The sequence below is a fragment of the Cornus florida genome, unplaced genomic scaffold (assembly GCF_030987335.1).
Source record: "Cornus florida cultivar Cherokee Brave unplaced genomic scaffold, ASM3098733v1 CherokeeBrave_3.0.0_Hap2_Chr09, whole genome shotgun sequence".
Classification (NCBI taxonomy): Eukaryota; Viridiplantae; Streptophyta; class Magnoliopsida; order Cornales; family Cornaceae; genus Cornus; species Cornus florida.
The window spans coordinates 92,540,299-92,559,731 of NW_026775579.1; the positions used below are offsets into that span (position 1 = coordinate 92,540,299).

General features: G+C 34.5%; 1 protein-coding gene and 2 pseudogenes across 4 annotated transcripts; all 3 read right to left on the bottom strand.

Annotated features, from left to right (window-relative positions):
• Positions 1–8,867, bottom strand: LOC132275218 (LEC14B homolog). Of its 4 annotated transcripts, none has more exons than XM_059776646.1 (10): positions 8,658–8,867; positions 7,789–8,199; positions 7,530–7,652; positions 6,201–6,278; positions 5,027–5,203; positions 4,205–4,282; positions 2,966–3,141; positions 1,986–2,144; positions 1,332–1,392; positions 1–390 (listed from the first exon to the last, which is right to left on the bottom strand). In XM_059776646.1, the coding sequence occupies exons 2-10, from the start codon at positions 8,191–8,193 to the stop codon at positions 199–201; spliced, it is 1,449 nt and encodes a 482-aa protein (XP_059632629.1). In that variant the 5' UTR covers positions 8,194–8,199; positions 8,658–8,867; the 3' UTR covers positions 1–198. The 4 variants fall into 4 exon arrangements, with proteins under 4 accessions (XP_059632629.1, XP_059632630.1, XP_059632631.1 ...); XM_059776647.1 differs by having other exon boundaries at positions 7,530–7,649; positions 7,789–8,296; XM_059776648.1 differs by having other exon boundaries at positions 1,986–2,141; positions 7,789–8,296.
• Positions 8,868–11,120: 2,253 nt separating this feature from the next.
• Positions 11,121–13,917, bottom strand: LOC132273154 (sugar transporter ERD6-like 16; annotated as a pseudogene).
• Positions 13,918–15,143: 1,226 nt separating this feature from the next.
• LOC132275220 (sugar transporter ERD6-like 16) lies at positions 15,144–19,152 on the bottom strand (annotated as a pseudogene).
• Positions 19,153–19,433: the final 281 nt, after the last annotated feature.

Below are 19,433 nucleotides of genomic sequence, written 5' to 3' on the forward strand. Positions count from 1 at the left end.
TATGAAACCTCCACGTCCAGAAAATTTTATTGCAGATAATTTACAGCAATATTTTCACTTCGAAAAGGAAAATGGCAATAACTACAAAATATTAAGTACAATTTAGATATCGTCTCTGAAAGATATAAGAAACATGATGTGAGTGCAATATATTAATCAAAATACCAGAAATAATTCGGATGTGAGAAGATGATCCATTCACCAGAATTGTCTTCTCCGCCTTCTAATTCGCTTTGCGGGAATTGGTGTTTCAGCATTACCGGGAAATTCCCATTTCGCGATAACACCATCCCAGGCAGAGCTGACGATCATGGGGTAATAAGGATGCCAACTGCAATCTCTTACAGTATCATCATGGTAGTTGAGTCTTGCAACTTGTTCTCCGGTCACCTACAAAGATCATCAAGGCATCCACTAAACACAATGTAACAAGAAGGGCAAAATGATAACGTAACAGCATCTATCGCCAATCTTTGCATTCACTGAAAACCAAAGGCCAGACAAACCACCAAAATTTTAAATTTTCAAATCTAACTGAAGCCTCAAAAGAAAGAAGAAAAAAAAAACGAACAATAAAAATCTGGCTGAATTGGCATTTGCTTATTTCCATAAACCTTGTTGAAATCATGGTATGTCCATTGACATGTTATAAAAACCGGACTGGACCAGCTAGTTCAACCGGTACACTTTGTCCAGTCTCCGGTACACCAAAATCATTTCTTCTACAAAATCGTGCTCTTTTTACTCTAATTTATTAATTTATTTATTTATTTTTTATTTTTTTTAACTAGGCAGATTAATTAACCACAAGCAGATGGGTTTGCGGCACTACCCTACTTCTACTGTATGATTACAAAACTTATCCACCTCATTTCCTTGATTCCTTTCCCATTACTTAAATTCAGTAATCATAGCTTTCTTCTTCATCCCTCTCTCTTTTCAGGTGTCCTGCTTTTTCTTTTTCTTTTTCTTGATTAAGGATAATTATTACTTGGCATTAGCTCTTAATAAGCTCTTAATATCCTACAACCTATTTCATCACGATTCACCAATAATGTATAGCAATCTCTCTATAATATATATATATGTATGCAATTATATGATTAGGATAAGTGGATCTTTCCTCACTAGATGGAAAGATAAAATGTGTGATACCCACACGGACCACACATCGCTTGTCCCATACATATGAAAAGGATATGCAGAAAGGATATGATTTTTGCAGTTCCCCACCCTAATGTTAGGTATAGCCTATAACAAGATGTCTCAAAGCAACTCCAACAAAAAAGAAAAAAAAATAACTGGGTGCAGTGAAAATCTTGAATACGTACCAGATCATATATATATACAGAAGAATCACTAGATCCAGTGTAGATGTAACTTTGACCAGTGCTGCAAACAAAACAGGATACGAAATTAAATACTTTAATTTGAATTGTTTTTAGCACTTGGTTAATCTTTTTGATAATTCAGTAAAACCACTGAAAAATCAAAAGAATATCTAAGAAATATTATTGAGCAACCAATGTGCAACCAAACTTTGACAACAAGAGAGGGGTGGTTCCATCCAGTTGAACCAGCAGAATAGGCCAACTAGATCAAAACAATTTTCAACTGAAAACTATTAGAAAATAATTTATTTATTGAAAATTAATCAGTTTCAATAACACCTGGTTTGACAAAGTAACTCCAAATTGTCAGGTTTTAAGCTCAACTTTTCGTTCAAGCATACCACACTAATTCATTGTAAAGGTTGTGAACTGAGTCAATTGCTTGACCAGCCTCCGTTATCTAAACTAGGTGCACTAGTCATAAGCTAAAGGTTGATTGAAGCAACACCAATCACTTCAAGAATTTGCAAGCAAAACAACTTTTTAAGTAAAATATAATACACTACTACTAGAAGATAAAAGAAGGCCATTATTTAATGCCGGTCCCACCTACACTACTACTAAAAGTTACTGTATCTTCCATTCATAAATTACCTATGTGCTGGGGAAAAGTAACAGCGTATGAGGGTGCGCAAGACTTCATGGCCTCGATAGGTAGCCAATGATTGATCTTGTGGATGTCTCAAATCTTTTGCATGATATGGGTAATCCATCCATCTGTAGTCCCATTCTTTATTTCTAGGTGTTGGACTGCTGCATCAAAGAAAATCCAATCAGCATAGAAATTTATAAGACAATATTTTGACAGACACACCATATCAAGTTGCTATGTCCAAGTTCAGAATAACTGCAAAAATTGTCTGTCCAAACCCCTTTTTTTTTTTTTTAGGTTTATCAGGGTAGGTAAGATTACAAAAATTTCTTCCCCAACCTGAATGCCAACTGCCAAGGGTTCACATAACTTGCACCAGCGAGTCAAGAAACAAGTTTGGCCCTCTCAGGGACTTGCTTAAGAATAGGAAAGAGGAACCTCATGTAAATATCATCAAATAAGATTTGATCCTATTCATGGAGATTCCATATGCATTCATTTCCTCATTGACACAATCCATGACACTATCGGAGTGAAACAGGGGATCTAAACAAGAATAGAGGCTAGACTATATTAGTACAAACCACACTTCCTTGGCTTTGCCCATTTTTCAGATTACAGCAGGTATGCCACTCGATCCTCCTCCCATTACCGTTTCTGTGGTTCTCCCACCCTTACTTCCAGATACACATATATCCCCTCATTCCAATTTCTCACCAATTTCGGTGGATATTCCCGGCTTAGAAACCTTCAACCATAACCTTACCCTGCCTTTGCCGCAAAGCTTTCTCAATGGTTTTGCACACCCACCCCTCAAAAATCCACGTTCACTGACCAACCACCAGTTCAAACACTAGTCTAGAAATCAATTTTGAAAGGAACAAAAAAAAAAAAAAAAAGAGAGAGAGAGAGAGAGAGAGAGAGAGAATAGTATAATATGAAGGAAAAATAAATATATAAAAGGCAATGGAAGTAGACGTGCCAAGTGACATTAGAGGACATTTTTCGAATATCCCAAAGTTTGATAGCTTGATCTTTTCCATTTGAGATAAAATAACGGCCATCTCCACGACTGTCGATGAATGTAATGCCCTCTAGATGTCCCACCAGGGCACCAGCAGCTTGTCCTTTTGCAGCAAAGCAACGCCTGTCCCACACCTGAAGGATAACAGATTAGAATTAGCAAACAAACCCTCGTCATATAGGCAAATATTGCAAAACTACAGCAATGTTAATGTCAAACCAGACCAAACATTTCCATTTCCTGAATTTCCCTGACAAAATAAACTGTAGGTAAGGTACAGAATAACTTTCAAACCACATGTTAAAGACCCAATGTCAAGACTTCCCCAAAGTCCCAAAAGTTTTCATAGGAAATTTTAACGAGATTCCTTTTCAAAAGAATTTATTAACCATCTTAGGATTTTATTTATTATTATTTTATTTATTGTTGTAAGGACCGTCTTAGGTTGATTACACCAAAAGAATGATCTATGTACCTAGAATTCAGCAGATGCATGACAAATCGTGGAATCAGAATAAATTTTGCACTGCAGATTGATATATCACTCCTAAACTAGAGTTTTGTCCTTCCCAAATGTTAGATATCTGAGAACTATTTGGATGACACAGCACATTTGGACTAAAAGGCTAGCCCAGTGCATGAGTCTCCCACCATTGCGGTCTGGGGAGGGAAAATGTATGCAGCCTTATTGTCCAGTTGTCCACATGCATAGAGGTTGTTTCCCGTTTCGAACCCGTGACCTCCAAGTCACAATGGAACAACATTACCGTTGCGCCAAGGCCCGCCCTCACACACCACATTTGGACTACACTTGTAGTAATACCCAAGAGTTTTTCGTCACTCAAGAATCTAGGAGTCTGTAAACTGGTTGAATGAAACTTTGCCATGGACCACACTTGGATCCTAAGAAACCTGCTCGTCTACACAGCTCATGCTTATGAGGTTGTATTGAGTGACTTACTGACCTGGTGGCGTGAAATAAAATCATTACATGAAAAAAAAAAAAGGCCTGTTTGATTGAGTCCTTTGAAAATGCTTCTCTGGAGACAGTTAAAAGGAACCCAATTTCAGATAACACTCCTTTCAGAATTCAGACTTGAAAACTATATTCAGAAAATTGAACCAAACATGCCCAAAGTCACCTGAATTTCATATCTACATGACCTGAACTCAACCAAGGCGAAGGATTGTATTTACCTTACAAAGGTTATCATCACTCCCCGAATATATGAGATTGCCACTTTCATCAGCAAAGCATACAGTGTTAACATCAGACTGCCATAAAAATCATAAATGAAATTTTAGCATATCCTAACATCTGTGTAACTGTCAAAGGGGAAGCCACCACAAAAGGGAAATGCTAGAATAACAATAAAGTAACCAACATATTAAAATGATTTCCATCAAAGAGACTGAAACATGCACAGTTATGTATCAAATATATTCAGAAATATAGAATGCAGCAGTACATTTCTATAGGTAAGGACCGGAAAGTTTACAGCAGGGTTAAAGAAGAACAAGATAGATCAAAGAGCTTGTATCAACTCACGAGTTGCAACAGAATGTAAAAATAAAAAAATAAAAATAAAAATTGGGGAATTTGGAGTAAAAATTGAATAAGCAAATTATTAATCTGCAGAGCACCGACTTTGGAGTAGGTGAACCCACACCAACCATCCCCCACCCCCCTCTCTCTTCCTTTCTTCTCCAGGAAGCTTGGTGGGAAGGTCGATCTATTTCAAATATTTTAAGAGACGAAGTCATATCAATATGGTTCAATTCTACATAAAAACACGCATTGAGCAATAAAACTTTAACTGAACAAAGTCTGAATCCCAACCATTAACTTTTATCAAGGGAAGGTAAATATAATCCAGATATAGTCAACTTAATTCTAGAGGAAGATATACCAGCTTTCATGAACCAAGATAATTTTCAAAATCCATAAGGCTTCCTATTCATAACTTTGGGCACGAAACACTAATTAGAAATGTATAATAAGAAAACAAAACATAATACCGAGTGTGCTCGAATACGAAGGGTAGGCTTATTTGCTTCAAGATCATAAACATATATTGAATTATCACTACAAGCAGCTACAAGCTCTTGCCCATCAGTTGAAAATTTTACAGAAAAGATCCCAAAAGAGTAGTTGCCATCATCATAATCAGAAAAAACCAGACCGTCGTGAATTTCCTGCGTAATAGGAATTCCAGTGAGAAACAATGTATTATATTGAAATAAATGCAAGATTTATGGGGTGCAGTTGTGAGAAATAAAAGTAGCTTATGATCCCTCTCTCTCTCAAAAAAGATAAGTCCACAGTAAAATGAAAAGGATGGTCCAACATGGGTTTTAGTCATGGTCCAGATGTGAATTTGGTCAGTCCTAGCATCCAATGAGTCTCTCCAGGGAGTCCTTGCATCAAGTAAACCTGCTCAGGAACCTAACTGCCATATCTGAGGGCTCCCAGTGCTCTAAGTGTCCATTCCAATTATGGACCTCTCATATCAAAGTCCAGCACACTCGATAAAACTTTTCCATAATATTAATATTGTGTGTTTGATATTTATTAAGGAAAAGATACTAAAGATGTAAAGTTACGTCACCCTAACTTTATAATGTTCTTCATAGTAGAAAAAAGTGTTTCTGCCATTTAGGGAAAAAAAAGTGCTTGGGCATATGCTACTGTAGAAACTCTACTCTTTAGCTGGTCCGTCCAAAGTGGACTCTAAAAGAGTGCATGACAATTGATCGGCAGAAGGACAAATATAGTACAGTAAGTATCGTCCAATCAACTGGTTTATTTTTTTAACAGATCTCCCAAGTGAGATCTAGTGATCTACCAAATGGTACTATCCTGCAACAAGCACAAATTAAATGTGCACCATGTACACAATCAAAATCTGTGCACACTAGACTCTACCATAACCACTACATCGGATTTATTCATTTTAAATTACAATTTGCCAACATTGTTTTCTTAGTTAAAATCAATAATCATCAGCTACTTCCAAAGATAACAAGAATCAGGCATATGGTCCACTAAGGGAACGTCGGTATAATAAATAACAACAAACCTGGTATAATTAAGCATATAAGAAGCATAAGTTACTCACTTTGGCATGCCATATCTATCGTTTATGTTGTTTCTCCCACAAAAATTAATGTCAACAAAACTTGCAATGCATACCGTAATGTTTGCAAGAGATTCTGTTGCAGCAGATCCAACATCAACAATATAGGCAACAGGTGTCATACTGGCATAAACCTGCAATCGTTACATTTAGAATTTAACAATAACGACCAAACATTAGGTTGAATAATGATCTCAATAGTAAATCATCAAACAATCAAGTAATAGTAAACAAAGTAGACGAAAATCACACGCTAAAGATACAGTGAGAAGAAAAAAGATTAAGAGGAGGTAGGAGAAGAACAATAAGAATATGTATTGTTTGTGTCTCTTCTACATACAGAAGCATCATAAAATTAAGTTAATAACGTTCAAAATATTATTGATCAAACAACCAAGTGACAGTAGTAAACTAAGCAAAAGCACATGCCAAAAATGCAATGAAGACAAAGGAGGAGGAGGAGGAGGAGAAAAGATGACATATTCACTTGTTCGTGTTTGTGAGCCAGAGTGTCTGCATAGAAGCATTAAATAAATATCAACAACCAAGAGTTCATGATGAGAAATGGGCTAAATGATGCATGGGGTTAACTACGAAGTTTTTCATTAATTAGCATGAAGTGAAGATAAAAGAATCATACTAACAGTAACAGAAGTCATGTAAATCAAATGCTTTTCTAATAAATCTAATACAACTATAGATGATTTTTTTTTTTTTTTTTTGGATAAGTACAACTATAGATGAATTTTAAACCTCATTCCTCCCAGCTCCATCTCTCCATCTCCCTCGTCCTCTCCTCTCCCACGTTTCAAAACTATATGAGGGACCACAAGATTTTTTAAATATTGAGCACTTAATTAGAACCAGAATATATAAATGATGATGAAGTATGCTGGATGTTTAAGTGGAGGTGTTCAACTAACTCATACTCAAATCTTAAAATCATTTTTTGGTATCGATATGATAGTCTTTGACTTAATATGATGATCTTTTCTTTAATGTTGTTTGATTGAATTCCTGCTATTTTCATTTCATGTTTAATTTCAAAACCAAATGGCTGAAACAGCACCTTTAGATGCTGCAGCCTTATTTTTTACATAATTTATACAAGCCACATTTTCTCTTTACAATCATATATTGAGTATCAATGAATTACAGGACACAGTTTTCACTACAGGGCACATATAATTTGTTATCAATTGAAGCAGGTTTGAAGTCATAAAACAAGTGTGATCACCAATTTGGATAAAAACAACAGAAGGCAGCTATCAATCCAATTACACACAAACTTCAGACATATTGCAATAGAAATTATGATAATTGATTCAATATTCACATCATGATGGAATACCTATGTGCATGCTTGTTTAACTGCACAAACTTACAAGAAAACGCTGGTCTGGAGAAAGTGATGTATCAGTAATAGTCCATCGCAAGCTTTTGGCTTGAATATCTTTCTGAACTTTCCATCCATTATCCACGTTATATACCTTAATACGACTTTCCTGCTTATGAGACCATGACAAACCACAAAATAAAATTAAAATTGCAAACATTTCAATTAAATCAATTAATCCAAGTGAACAAAAGTTCCATAAACAAAAGATTATCTAAAACTTTTATTTCACTTCAATCAATAGCTACCTGAAATCCTGCTACAAAAAGAGAACCATCAGCAGAAAACTGCGAAACATAAGCACAGCTATTCATCTGATCAACCCTTGAAGGACCATTGACGGGCAAATATCGGCTTAGAAGGTGACAACTATCTGCAGATGAAAATCTGCCCCTCCCCGAATAGTTACCTTCCCGACCGGCCAACATTTTCACTGGGGAAACAAGTGATCTCAACTCGCTGGTTCGCACCCTACTCAAACGTTCATGGGGTACTGAGCTAAGCTTTGTGAGTTGAGCAATTTCGTGATCAAGATAATTTGATGGCTCCTTTGTCTCTTGATTCGAACTTGATCCTTGGGAGGCACTCTCATTATCGAAAGTGTTTGTATTTTTCCCTAACCTAGCCACCGCAGAAACTAATCTTTGCAACATCCCTGACTATATAAACACTTAAATTAACAACCCTAGCAAGCATATGCTAATCAATTGAGTTTTCAAAGCCATTCATCCAGCAAACAGCATGTCTCGACTTCAACTGAACCAGTAATGAATAGAAACGGCGTTAACAATTAGACTCACAAAGTCAAAAGTCACAATCTTGACAAAGAGTTAGGTACAAAATGAGTTGAGATTGCAAAATAGATTACCCCCTAAACAAGCAGAGACATATACACGCGCACACGCAAGTACATCATCAGCACATACACATACACATACACATACACATACACATACACATGTATAGATATACATAATCTAACCGATTACTCATCAAAGTTTAGAAATTATACACAATTGTTAAAATTATCACACCAATGAATTAAAAGAAAAACGCAAAGAACAAAACTTGGAGCGAATTGAAGTAATTCAAGATTGGAGAGTAATCAACATTTCACCTCTGTCGCGAGTGACAATTTTTAAGCCCTTGCAGTGCGACAGAAAAATTGAATTTCCTCGGAGGTAAAAGGAAAAGAAAATTAACGAACTCGTTTTCTCGAGAAAGTAGATGCACGAAAATTTTAGATAGTTTTCTCGGGAAGCTAGTCAGCACCTATATTTTACATGTTTCATCTTCTTCATACTTGCCGAAGACATCAAGCTGAGCGACAAAATTGTTCGTTGATAAATAAATGAAGGGTAGATGGTGTGGATCACGCGCAATTGTTTGTTTTGAATAAAAGAGTTCGTAAATGGAAGGTACGGCGTGCGGATCACGCGCATTTTTTCTTTATTTGTTTTAGTGAATTTGGGAACAGTGAAATTGGAGGTTGACAAATTTTGACACAAACCCCTAATTCCCGAATTGATTCATTCATTTATTTAATCGTAGTATTACGATTGAGGGGTTAACTCGTGTATCATAATCATAGGTATGACATGTGTAATCTGTTACTTATTTAAATCCAATTAATAGGAATAGTAGAGTCACGATTATAACATGTGTAATCTATTATATGTTTAGACTCAATTAATATAGATTTTTGAGTCATTTCAACATAAATCTTGAATGTCTTGTGATTTTTACTCAGAGGTGTTTGATATTTTTCGAAAGTGTGTCTACTAGTATGGTGTGTGTGAGGGTTCTTGGCAATTAAAAAATAATTGGAGGTATTTTTTTTTCTTTCCCGAAAATTCAAGTAAATGCATATAAATAGGGTAAAGTGCAAAAAAAAATTCATGAACTATTGCCATATTGCAAATAATCCCCATAAATTAAAGATTGGCCCCCTAAACTATTAATTTGTTGCAATAAAGGACAAACCTATCACAAAATATTATTTTACCCTTTCTTATGAAAATTTTTTTATTATATTTTCTCTTATTCAAAAATTAATTATACCATTTACCTTAATTTTATAATTAGTATCAATTTATCATAAAAATGAAAAATAATAAATAGATTAGTAGCTACCATTTTCTAAAATGATTAACTTATTATAATAAAACTTATTATACTCACCTTAAGAAAAATTAGTGTAAAAAATACCTTCTTTATCAAACAATATTCATGAAAATTTAATAAATTATGTAAATAAAAAATATCTTCTTTTTTATGCAATATTAATAAATTACATAAATAAAAAATATCTTCTTTTTTATGCAATATATTCATGAAAAAAAAATAAGAAATTACTTAAATTAATTCAAATTTTCTACTTAAGATTTTTATTTAAATAATTAATTTCAAAACTAAAGGGAAAACTATGCAAATTTAATGGAGAATATTTCATCAAAGTAGTATGAATTTTTTTCATAATTTAGAAATCTTGCAGAAGTTAGCAATGAAATATGTTTTATTAATCTCAAAATATTGGTCATAACAACTGAACTGATGCTTTTTGGTCATATCCCAAGCAAGAACATAGGCATGGTGTCAATAGATATGTGACACACCACTCCATTTCTTGTATTTCCTAAAGAGAAATCAGTTTCAGTTGGTTACATAACTAACAAGATTGGTTCAAGCTCACATGATTGCATCAGAAAATCTGGTTCAGATATTTTCTATGGAAAATTCTCTTGGAAAATCGGATGGAAAATCAAAGCCTTAAACATGTTCCACGATAAATCTTCTTGTAAATGGCCTTGGATCTTCTTTGCTAATTGAATAGTGGATACATTATGTAAAATCAAATCATAAATTTTAATTGTCTTTCAAGATATAATCCGGGTCTACGTCATAGCTCTCTTCGTTTCTACCAGTTGATGGATGCCTGAATTTCTTCCAATGTTTTTCCCTTGGTTTCAGGTACTATGTTTGCCACGAATACTACACAGAGCAAGCAAAAGCCAGAGTACACTGAAAATGTACCTGAGAAAAATAAAAAATAAAAAATAAAAAATAAAAAATAAAAAGCCCAAATCATGTGGAATCAGTTGTGAAACAATCCAAAGTTTCCAAACCTATCATTTCAATTGTATGTAATGAGGTTCAAAATTGTCCTAACCACTACAACTCCAGCTCATAAGAAAGTTGAAGGTGTAGGAAACTGCCCAAGCACCCAACCAGCATACCAGCTACCAGCACCACCAAACTCCCTGCTGCTCCCTTCACATGTAAAGGGAAGATCTGCCAAGGGAATAAATTTATTGAAATTCAGTAACTTTCTCACCTCTTTGTTTGGTTTCCAAGAAAATAAAGAGAAAGAAAGAGAAAAGTTCAATGCTATTGTCAGTTTTACAAGCATTAACATATGCTATATTTGACTTAGATGGAAGATGCAAAATTCTATCCAAGATTCAGATTTTGGCTGTGGTCGAAAGCTGGGAATGGAATGCGGTGTTTGTTTAGCATGTTTCTTAATCAAGCCATGGAAAATGTTGGATACATAGTCAAATGGTACAAAGAAGTACTTGGAAATGAGGAATTTATAGGTTATTCAAATACCTCAGACATTATCACCCAACGAACTGATCCCATTCCAATAGAGAATGATGCTATATAAATCTGGTCCAACTCAAAAAAAAAAAAAATATATTATATATATATCAATTAGATACACAAAAAGATTTATGAAAAATCTGGATCATATAAATATTTTCACAAGGTGAATTGTAAAGGAATTACCATTACTCCAGAAATAGCCAACAATGGGACCCATCCAAGCAATAGATTTTGATCCTGATTCACCAAAAAAAAACATGGAACAAGATCAAATTTTAATGAAATAGGAACAGAACTTTAACATTATTGTGGACACAATTGTACTTTTTGGTGACGTACCTTGAGAAAGAAAGAAATTCCAGTAAGGAAGCAGCCCAAAAATGTCCCAGTTGCAGACACCTTCAATTGCAAAACCATTTTAATTAGCCTTCAAAAGCTTATCTCTTGCTGATTGATTTTATACTAATAGAAAGTGAAATTGCTAATAACAACTACTAATCACTCACCATAAGAAGAGGTCTTCTTCCAGATTTGTCCATTAATATTACTCCAATTAAAGTTACTGGACCCTACATACAATGAATATGATGAGTTTAGGCATAATATTTGACCAATTGATCTTTAGAAGTCAGTGAAAAAATTTGAGAATACCTGAATTAAAGCATAAGCTATTGTTCCAATTTCGCCAGAAGATAGTCCTACCATTTAAATATTACAGTATTTATTAGTGCTACTGTTCGACATCAAAGGGTTGCAGTATAAAGCATTTTGAGTTTTGGAATTACCAGCTGCTACAAAGGTTTCGCTTACATAGAAACCTATTCCATTAATCCCACCAAATTGTTGGAACACCATTAGTCCAACGCCAATCTAAACACAATCAACATGTTGGAAACTGTCGGAGCTGAGCAACCACTTGGAAACAATGATCATAATTTTTTTTAGCATGTAGAGAAAGTTCCTTACAATCACTGATCGTATGTATCTGCTGTCGAACAAATCCAGTATTCTAGCTTTAGGAAGACTTTGAAGAGTCTCAATATAAGCCTGTCAAGAAACAAAAATAGTAAGTTCCACACTTGAGCTGCAAGGAATGTTCAAATAGATGATTTGTTTAGAGAAGTGGTATACTTGGATTTCAGCAGATTCACGCAAAACATCTGCATCTTTGCCACGAAGTCTGCTTAGTGCAATCTCAGATTCTTTTGACTAGGCCTACCTTTGCCTGCAATTTTCAATTTTAGTTTCATTTCTCACCAGTTTTCTCATTCAAAACCATAATTGTGAAAGGTTAATTTTTCCTTCACTCACCCGCCATCTGGGAGACTCTGGAATAAAGAACAGCCCCACAAGCAAGACAATGCACGGAACAAGTCCTTCAATTCAAAGCAATTAGTCAGTTTCTACAAGTCCTTTTTTGGGTGTTAAATGTCACCAAGAATTATAAACTGCAATATTACAATTTACCAGTCAAAGCTAGTGTTCACCACGTTATCATTGTTCCAATCAAGAATGCGACCAATGAGTCACTAACAATCATGAGCTGCAGATCAGAAAGGAGATGTCAATGATCAAATCCTTTGAATCTAAATTACATTAAAATCAAGCAATATGACTCTCCTACCTGATTTATTGTTGTGAGTCCTCCCCGGAGATTCTTTGTTGCTATTTCAGCTATAAATATTGGGATCTGTTCATACAATTAAATCATTATTTTGTTAGATCATTGATAGTGCCAGAAAACATAAATTTCAAGCCTTGTTAAGTTGTTTATAAACAGTTCAGTTGTTAAATATTTACCACACAAGAGAACATGCCAATGCCATAGCCTGTGAAAAATCTTCCCATGTCAAGTGAGAATGTTCCCTATATAAGAATCATGTTACAAAGAAAAATAACCTGGTGATTAAAATTTTAAATTTTTACCAAGTTTTAAAGGAAAAAAAAATGTGCATGGTAGTATATACCATGGAGAATTAGACTGCAAGCCATCCTATGATGCAGGAACCAGCCGACATTCTCATTGCCTGCTTCCATCAACACACCAAGGAAAGTTCAACTATCCGAAATCAGCTGAGCTTAGCTATGAATTTACAAGAATTTTACGCATTACACAGTACCCCTTTTCGACCAAGGAAGTCTGCAATTCGCCCACTTGTTATAGCACCAATCATCGCGCCAATTGTTAGTATGGAACCAAACATGGAGTACTGCAAAGTGATAGAAAATTAGTTCCAATTTGTATGATATAGTGTTGCTCCTAATGGAGGAAAAGAAATTGAAAAAACAGACAAACCTCAGCTAGTGACAAATTCAGGTCTTCCCTTATAGCAGATTGGGTGGGTGCTGAGAAGCCCACCTGCAAAAAAATTAACTTAAGCTAAAGATTTTTTTTTCTTTCTTTTTGCCTTTGTTTTTGTTTTTGCTTTTGTGTTTTGTGTATGGTGCTCCTGACCAAGAAGAAGGAAAAAGAAAAAGAAAAAAAAGAAGAAGAAACCTGTTAATTAAAATTGTTTCTTGAACCAAAAATTTGTTTATACTAAAAATAAAAAAAAAATGGCATCTTGATCCATACTTACACAGGTTCCAAATTCAAAAGAGCCACAGACTGCAACAAATGTACTAAACAAAACCATGCCAATTGAGCCACTTTCATCTCTCTCATTGGCCTCAACATCTTCATACTCTGCAATTTTCTTATGCTCTATGAATGGCTTTTCCAAATCTTCAAGCTTACTCTCACCATTTTCAATGTCTTTACATTGATCCATCCTCATATTTATCTATATAAACTCTAAGTAGTACAGAAGAGAAAGAAAGAGGGATGGACTAAAAAGTGTTCAAAGTTGATATGAACATGAAAATACTGAGTTTGTCTTGAATTATATGTATACATGTGACAATGCTAGATATTTAAATGCCTTTGTCTCATATTAATGATTGGGTTAATAAGATATTCTAGAAAGCTGAGAACTATAAAATTTGATATTGGAATACATGTGAAATGAAGCTGTATCTGACGTGTGAACTTATCAGCCCATGCTATCATATGGAAATTTAGAAAATGGTCCAAACAATAAATATGTGATCATATTTAAATAATACCCCTTGGATTAACAAATGAACCCTTTTTTACTTTTATATATTGGTGCTTTGCTGGCTTTTAGGCGGACTTATGATAAAGAATATATAAAAGGATGATGAGACTAATGTCTCATTATTAAATAATTAATATTTGAGTAGGGGCAAAGATATTCTGTTGGATGTTCTTCATAAATGACAGGAATCCGATGTGGCTATGGCAATCATTCAATGAAGAGTAATGACACGACAATCCATCGATTATTTTTTTTTTTTTTGATTCAAATTAATAGATTTCAACAAGACTCTTGTCAGCAAAGAAGAAGAACAGACTCTCTCTCTTTTTTAAGTGTTTAGCTCAACTCAATAGTTGCCACATCAGTCATTCATCAACAATTATATGATTTTCTTTCCAGGAATGTCAAGCAGTCATAGAAATTCCAGTGATCCCCCAACTTTTATGGTGACTTTGGTCAAATTCAAGAATTAATTGCTTATACATTTGAAATTTAAAAAGGTTTAACTTTAATGAATTTTTGAGCATGCTTGCAATGAAAAATCGAACTCAATCATGGATTGGAAGTTGGAACTCACCTCCCTTCTTCTTTGCTGCGGTCATTTCTGTTTTAGTGAATTTGGAATGGTAGAGTATCCAGTATACAAACCTCCTTAGTGTAATTGGAGGGTTTTTTTTTTTTTTTTTTCAGAAGTTCAAGCAAACACACACATACCCACACCTACAACTGTAAATTTGGTGTAAAAGAAGGGTTACTTCATGTACCAAACGCGTTGTAACCAAAAGAAGATATTGAGTATAAATTAAAATTAAAACTAGCACTCAAAAGTAGAAATACAATTCCTAAACAAATGGTTAAAATCTAGTCAACCATATCATAAAGAGGTAGGAACAGAAATCTTGGAGAAGTTAGAAATGAAATAGGCTTTGTTAATAGCAAGAACATAGGAGTGTAACTCCACTCAATTTCTGATAACTCAGTTTCAGTTGGTTACATAACCAAAATGATTATTTCAAACTCAGATTGAAGATTTATTCCCAACTGTCTTGTGAAGCCAAGGAAATTCTCTGTTATATTTGTTCCACCATAACTCTTCTTGTACTGGCCTTAGATTTTCATTTCAAATGGAATACTGGATAGATTATGTAAAAAAAATTAATTCTTTCTTTGATAGAACGAGTCAACTTCATATATCTCTCCGTGTCTACGAGTTGATGGACGTTTGAATTTCTTCCAATGTTTTTCCCTTAGTTTCGGGTACTATTTTTGCCACGAATAGTACACAAAGCGCGCAAAATCCAGAGTATATTGAAAATGTACCTGAAAAAGGACCAAAAATGTGGAATCAGTTGTGAAACAATCCAAACCTATCATTTCAATTATATGTACTAAAGTTCAAAATTGTACTGACCAGTAGAACTCCAGCTCATAAGAAAGTTGAAGGTGTAGGAGACTCCCCAAGCACCCAACCAGTTTACTAGCACCAACAAACTCCCTGCAGCTCCCTTCACATGTAAAGGGAAGATCTACCAGGGGAAGAAATGAAATGAAGTTCAATAACTTTCTCAGCTCTTCGTTTGGTTTCCAAGAAACGAAAGAGAAAGAAAGATAAAACTTCAATGCTACTGTCATAATTGACTTAGATTGAAGATGCAAAATTCTATCAAGTATTCAGATTTCGGTACAGGATGAAAACTAGAAATGGAATGCAATGTTTGTTTAACATGCTTCTTAACCATGTCATGGAAAATGTTAGATCCATTGTGAAATGGTACAGAGAAGTAATTAGAAATGAACCGATGAATTTTTTTTTTTTTAAGGAATTTAAAGGTTATTCAAATACCTCAGACATTATCACCCAAGGTACTGCTCCCATTCCAATAGAGAATGATGCTATATAAATCTGGTCCAAGTCACAGAAAAAAAAAAAAAAAAACAAACAAACAAACAATAAGATGCACATAAAGATTTTTGAAAATTCTGGATCATATAAAAATTTTCACAAGGTGAATTGTAAAATTACCAGCACTCCAGAAACAGCCAAAAAGGGGACCCATCCGATAAATAAATTTTGATCCTGAATCACAAAAAATTGAACAAGATCAGATTTAATGCAATAGAAGCATTACTGTGGAAACAATTGTACTTTTGGCGATATACCTTGAGAAAGAAAGAAATTCCAGTAAGGAAGCAGCCTAGAAATGTCCCAGTTGCAGACACCTTCAAATGCAAAACCATTTTAATTATAGCCTTCAAAAGATTAGTTTTATAATAAAAGGTGAAAGTGCTAAAAACAACTACTAGTCACTCACCATAAGGAGAGGTCTTCTTCCAGATTTGTCCATTAATATTGCTCCAACTAGAGTTATTGGAACCTATACATAATGAATAGAGATGAGTTTAGGCATATAATGTTTCACTAATTGATCTTCAGAGGTCAGTGAAAGAATTTGAGAATACCTGAATCAAAGCATAAGCTACTGTTCAAATTTTGCCAGAAGATAGCCCTACCATTTACATAATATTTGTTAGTTATAAAGTCCAACATCAAAGGCTCACAGTATAAGCATCTGTGTTTTGGATTTACCAGCTGCAACAAAGGTTTCGCTTACATAGAAACCTATTCCATTAATCCCTCCAAATTGTTGGAACACCATTAGTCCGACGCCAATCTAAACACAATCAACAAGTCCAAAACTGTAAGAGCTGAGCAACCAATTGAAACTAACGATCAGATTTTTTTTTTAACATGTTGAGAAAGTTGCTTACGATCATGGATCGTATGTACTTGCTGTTAAACAAATCCAGTATTCTAGATTTAGGAAGGCTTTGAAGAGTCTCAATATAAGCCTGTCAAGAAACAGAAATAGTAAGTTTTCCACACTTCTGCTTTAAGGAATTTTCAAATAGATGATTTGTTAAGAAAAATGGTATACTTGGATTTCAGCAGATTCACGAGAAACGTCTGCATCTTTACCACGCAGCCTGTGTAGTGCAATCTCAGATTCTTTCACAAGACCTACCTTTGCCTGCAATTTTCAATTTTAGTTTCATTTCTCACCAGTTTTCTCACTGAAACCATAATTGTGAAAGCTTGATTTTTTCTTCACTCACCAGCCATCTGGGAGACTCTGGAATAAAGAACAGCCCCACAAGCAAAACAATGCACGGAACAAGTCCTTCAATTCAAAGCAATTAGTCAGTTTTTATGTGTGTCCCAATTTTTTTTCTAAACTTGTACCACATCTCATCATAGAATTATAAACTGCAGAATTATAATTTACCAGTCAGAGCTAGTGTTCGCCACGTTATCATTGTTCCAATCAAGAATGCAACCGATGAGCCACAAACAATCATGAGCTGCAGAACCAAAGAGGAGGAAATGTCATTGATCAAGTCCTTTGAATCTGAACTACATAAAAATCAAGCAATATGACTCTCCTACCTGATTTATTGTAGTGAGTCCTCCCCGGAGATTCTTTGGTGCTATTTCAGCTATAAATATTGGGATCTATTATTCAATTAAATCAATAGTTTGTTAGATCATGGGATAGTGCCAGAAAACATAAATTTCAAACCTTGTTAAGTTAGTCGTATAATGCTAAGTTGTTAAAATATTTACCACATAAGAGAAGATGCCAATGCCATAGCCTGTGAAAAATCTTCCAATATCAAGTGGCAATGTTCCCTATATAAGTATCATGATACAAAGAAAAATAACAATGGGTGATTAATTTTTTTTATATTTACCAAGTTCTAAAGAATAAAAAAAAAATGTGCGTATAGTATATACCATGGAGAAGTAGACTGCTAGCCATCCTGTAATGCAGAAACCAGCTGACATTCTCATTGCCTGATTCCATCAACACACCAAACAAAGTTTAATTATCCGAAGCCAGCTGAGCTTAGCTTTGAATTAACAAGAATTTTAAGTACTACACAGCACACACGCCTTTTCGACCAAGGAAGTCTGCAATTCGTCCACTTGTTATAGCACCAATCATCGCGCCAATTGTTAGTATGGAACCGAACATGGAGTACTGCAAGGTGATAGAAAATTAGTTCCAATTTGTATGATACCCCGCGTTGCTCCTAGTCCTACTGACCGAAAAGGAATTAAAAAAAATAAACCGACAAACCTCAGCTAGTGTCAAACTCAGGTCTTCCCTTATAGCAGATTGAGTGGGTGCTGAGAAGCCCACCTGCAAAAAAAGCTAACTTAGGCTAAAGATTTTTTTTTTCTTTTCTCTTTTTTGCTTTTGCTTTTGCATTTGTTTTCGTTTTTGTGTTCGTGTGTTTTCATTTTTGGTGTTCCTGATCAAAAAAAAAAAAAAAAAAAAAAAAAAGAAGAAGAAGAAACTTGTTAATTAAGTGTTTCTTGAACCAAAAATTGGTTTATACTGAAAAAAGACATTTTGATATATACTTACACAGGTTCCAAATTCAAAAGAGCCACAGACTGCGACAAATGTACTAAGCAAAAGCATGCCAATTGAGCCACTTTCATGATCTCTCTCATTGGCCTCAACATCTTCATACTCTGCAATTTTCTTATGCACTATGAATGGCTTTTCCAAATCTTCAAACTTGCTTTCACCATTTTCAATGTCTTTACATTGATTCATGGCCATATTTATCGACCTGTTTACCAATCTAAGTGAAAATATGTATATATATACAGAAGAGAAAAAAGAAAAAAGAAAAGAAAAAGGGATGGACTAGAAAGTGTTCAAAGCTGGTATGAATATGAGAATGCTGAGTCTGTGTGGAGATATATATATAAATACACGTGACAATGCTAGATATTTAAGTACCTTTGTCTCATATTAATGATTGGGTATTAAGATATTCTATAAAGATTGATATTGGAATACATGTGAAATGAAGCTGTACCTGACGTGTGATCTAATCAGCCCATGCTATCATATGGATATATGGTCTGTATGTACAGAAATATGTTGAAGGTGAAATTTAGAAATGGTCAAAAACAATAAACATGTGGTCCTATTTAAATAATACCATTGGATTAACAAATGAACCCTTTTTCACTTCTATATATTGGTGCTTTGCTGGCTCTTAGGTGGACTAATGATAAAGAATATATAAAAGGATGATGAGACTAATGTCTCATTATTAAATATTGATATTTGATAAAGGGCAAAGATATGCTGTTGGATGTTCTTCATAAA

Bases quoted from the DNA above. Each gene is read 5' to 3' on its own strand.
- LOC132275218 (XM_059776646.1), bottom strand. From the start codon at position 8,193: ATGTTGCAAAGATTAGTTTCTGCGGTGGCTAGGTTAGGGAAAAATACA. The intron at 7,653-7,788 runs GTAGCTATTGAT...TGGTCTCATAAG, and splicing joins TTTTTGTAGCAGGATTTCAG to CAGGAAAGTCGTATTAAGGT. The intron at 2,145-2,965 runs GCACGTCTACTT...TCTTTGATGCAG, and splicing joins ATGTCCTCTAATGTCACTTG to CAGTCCAACACCTAGAAATA.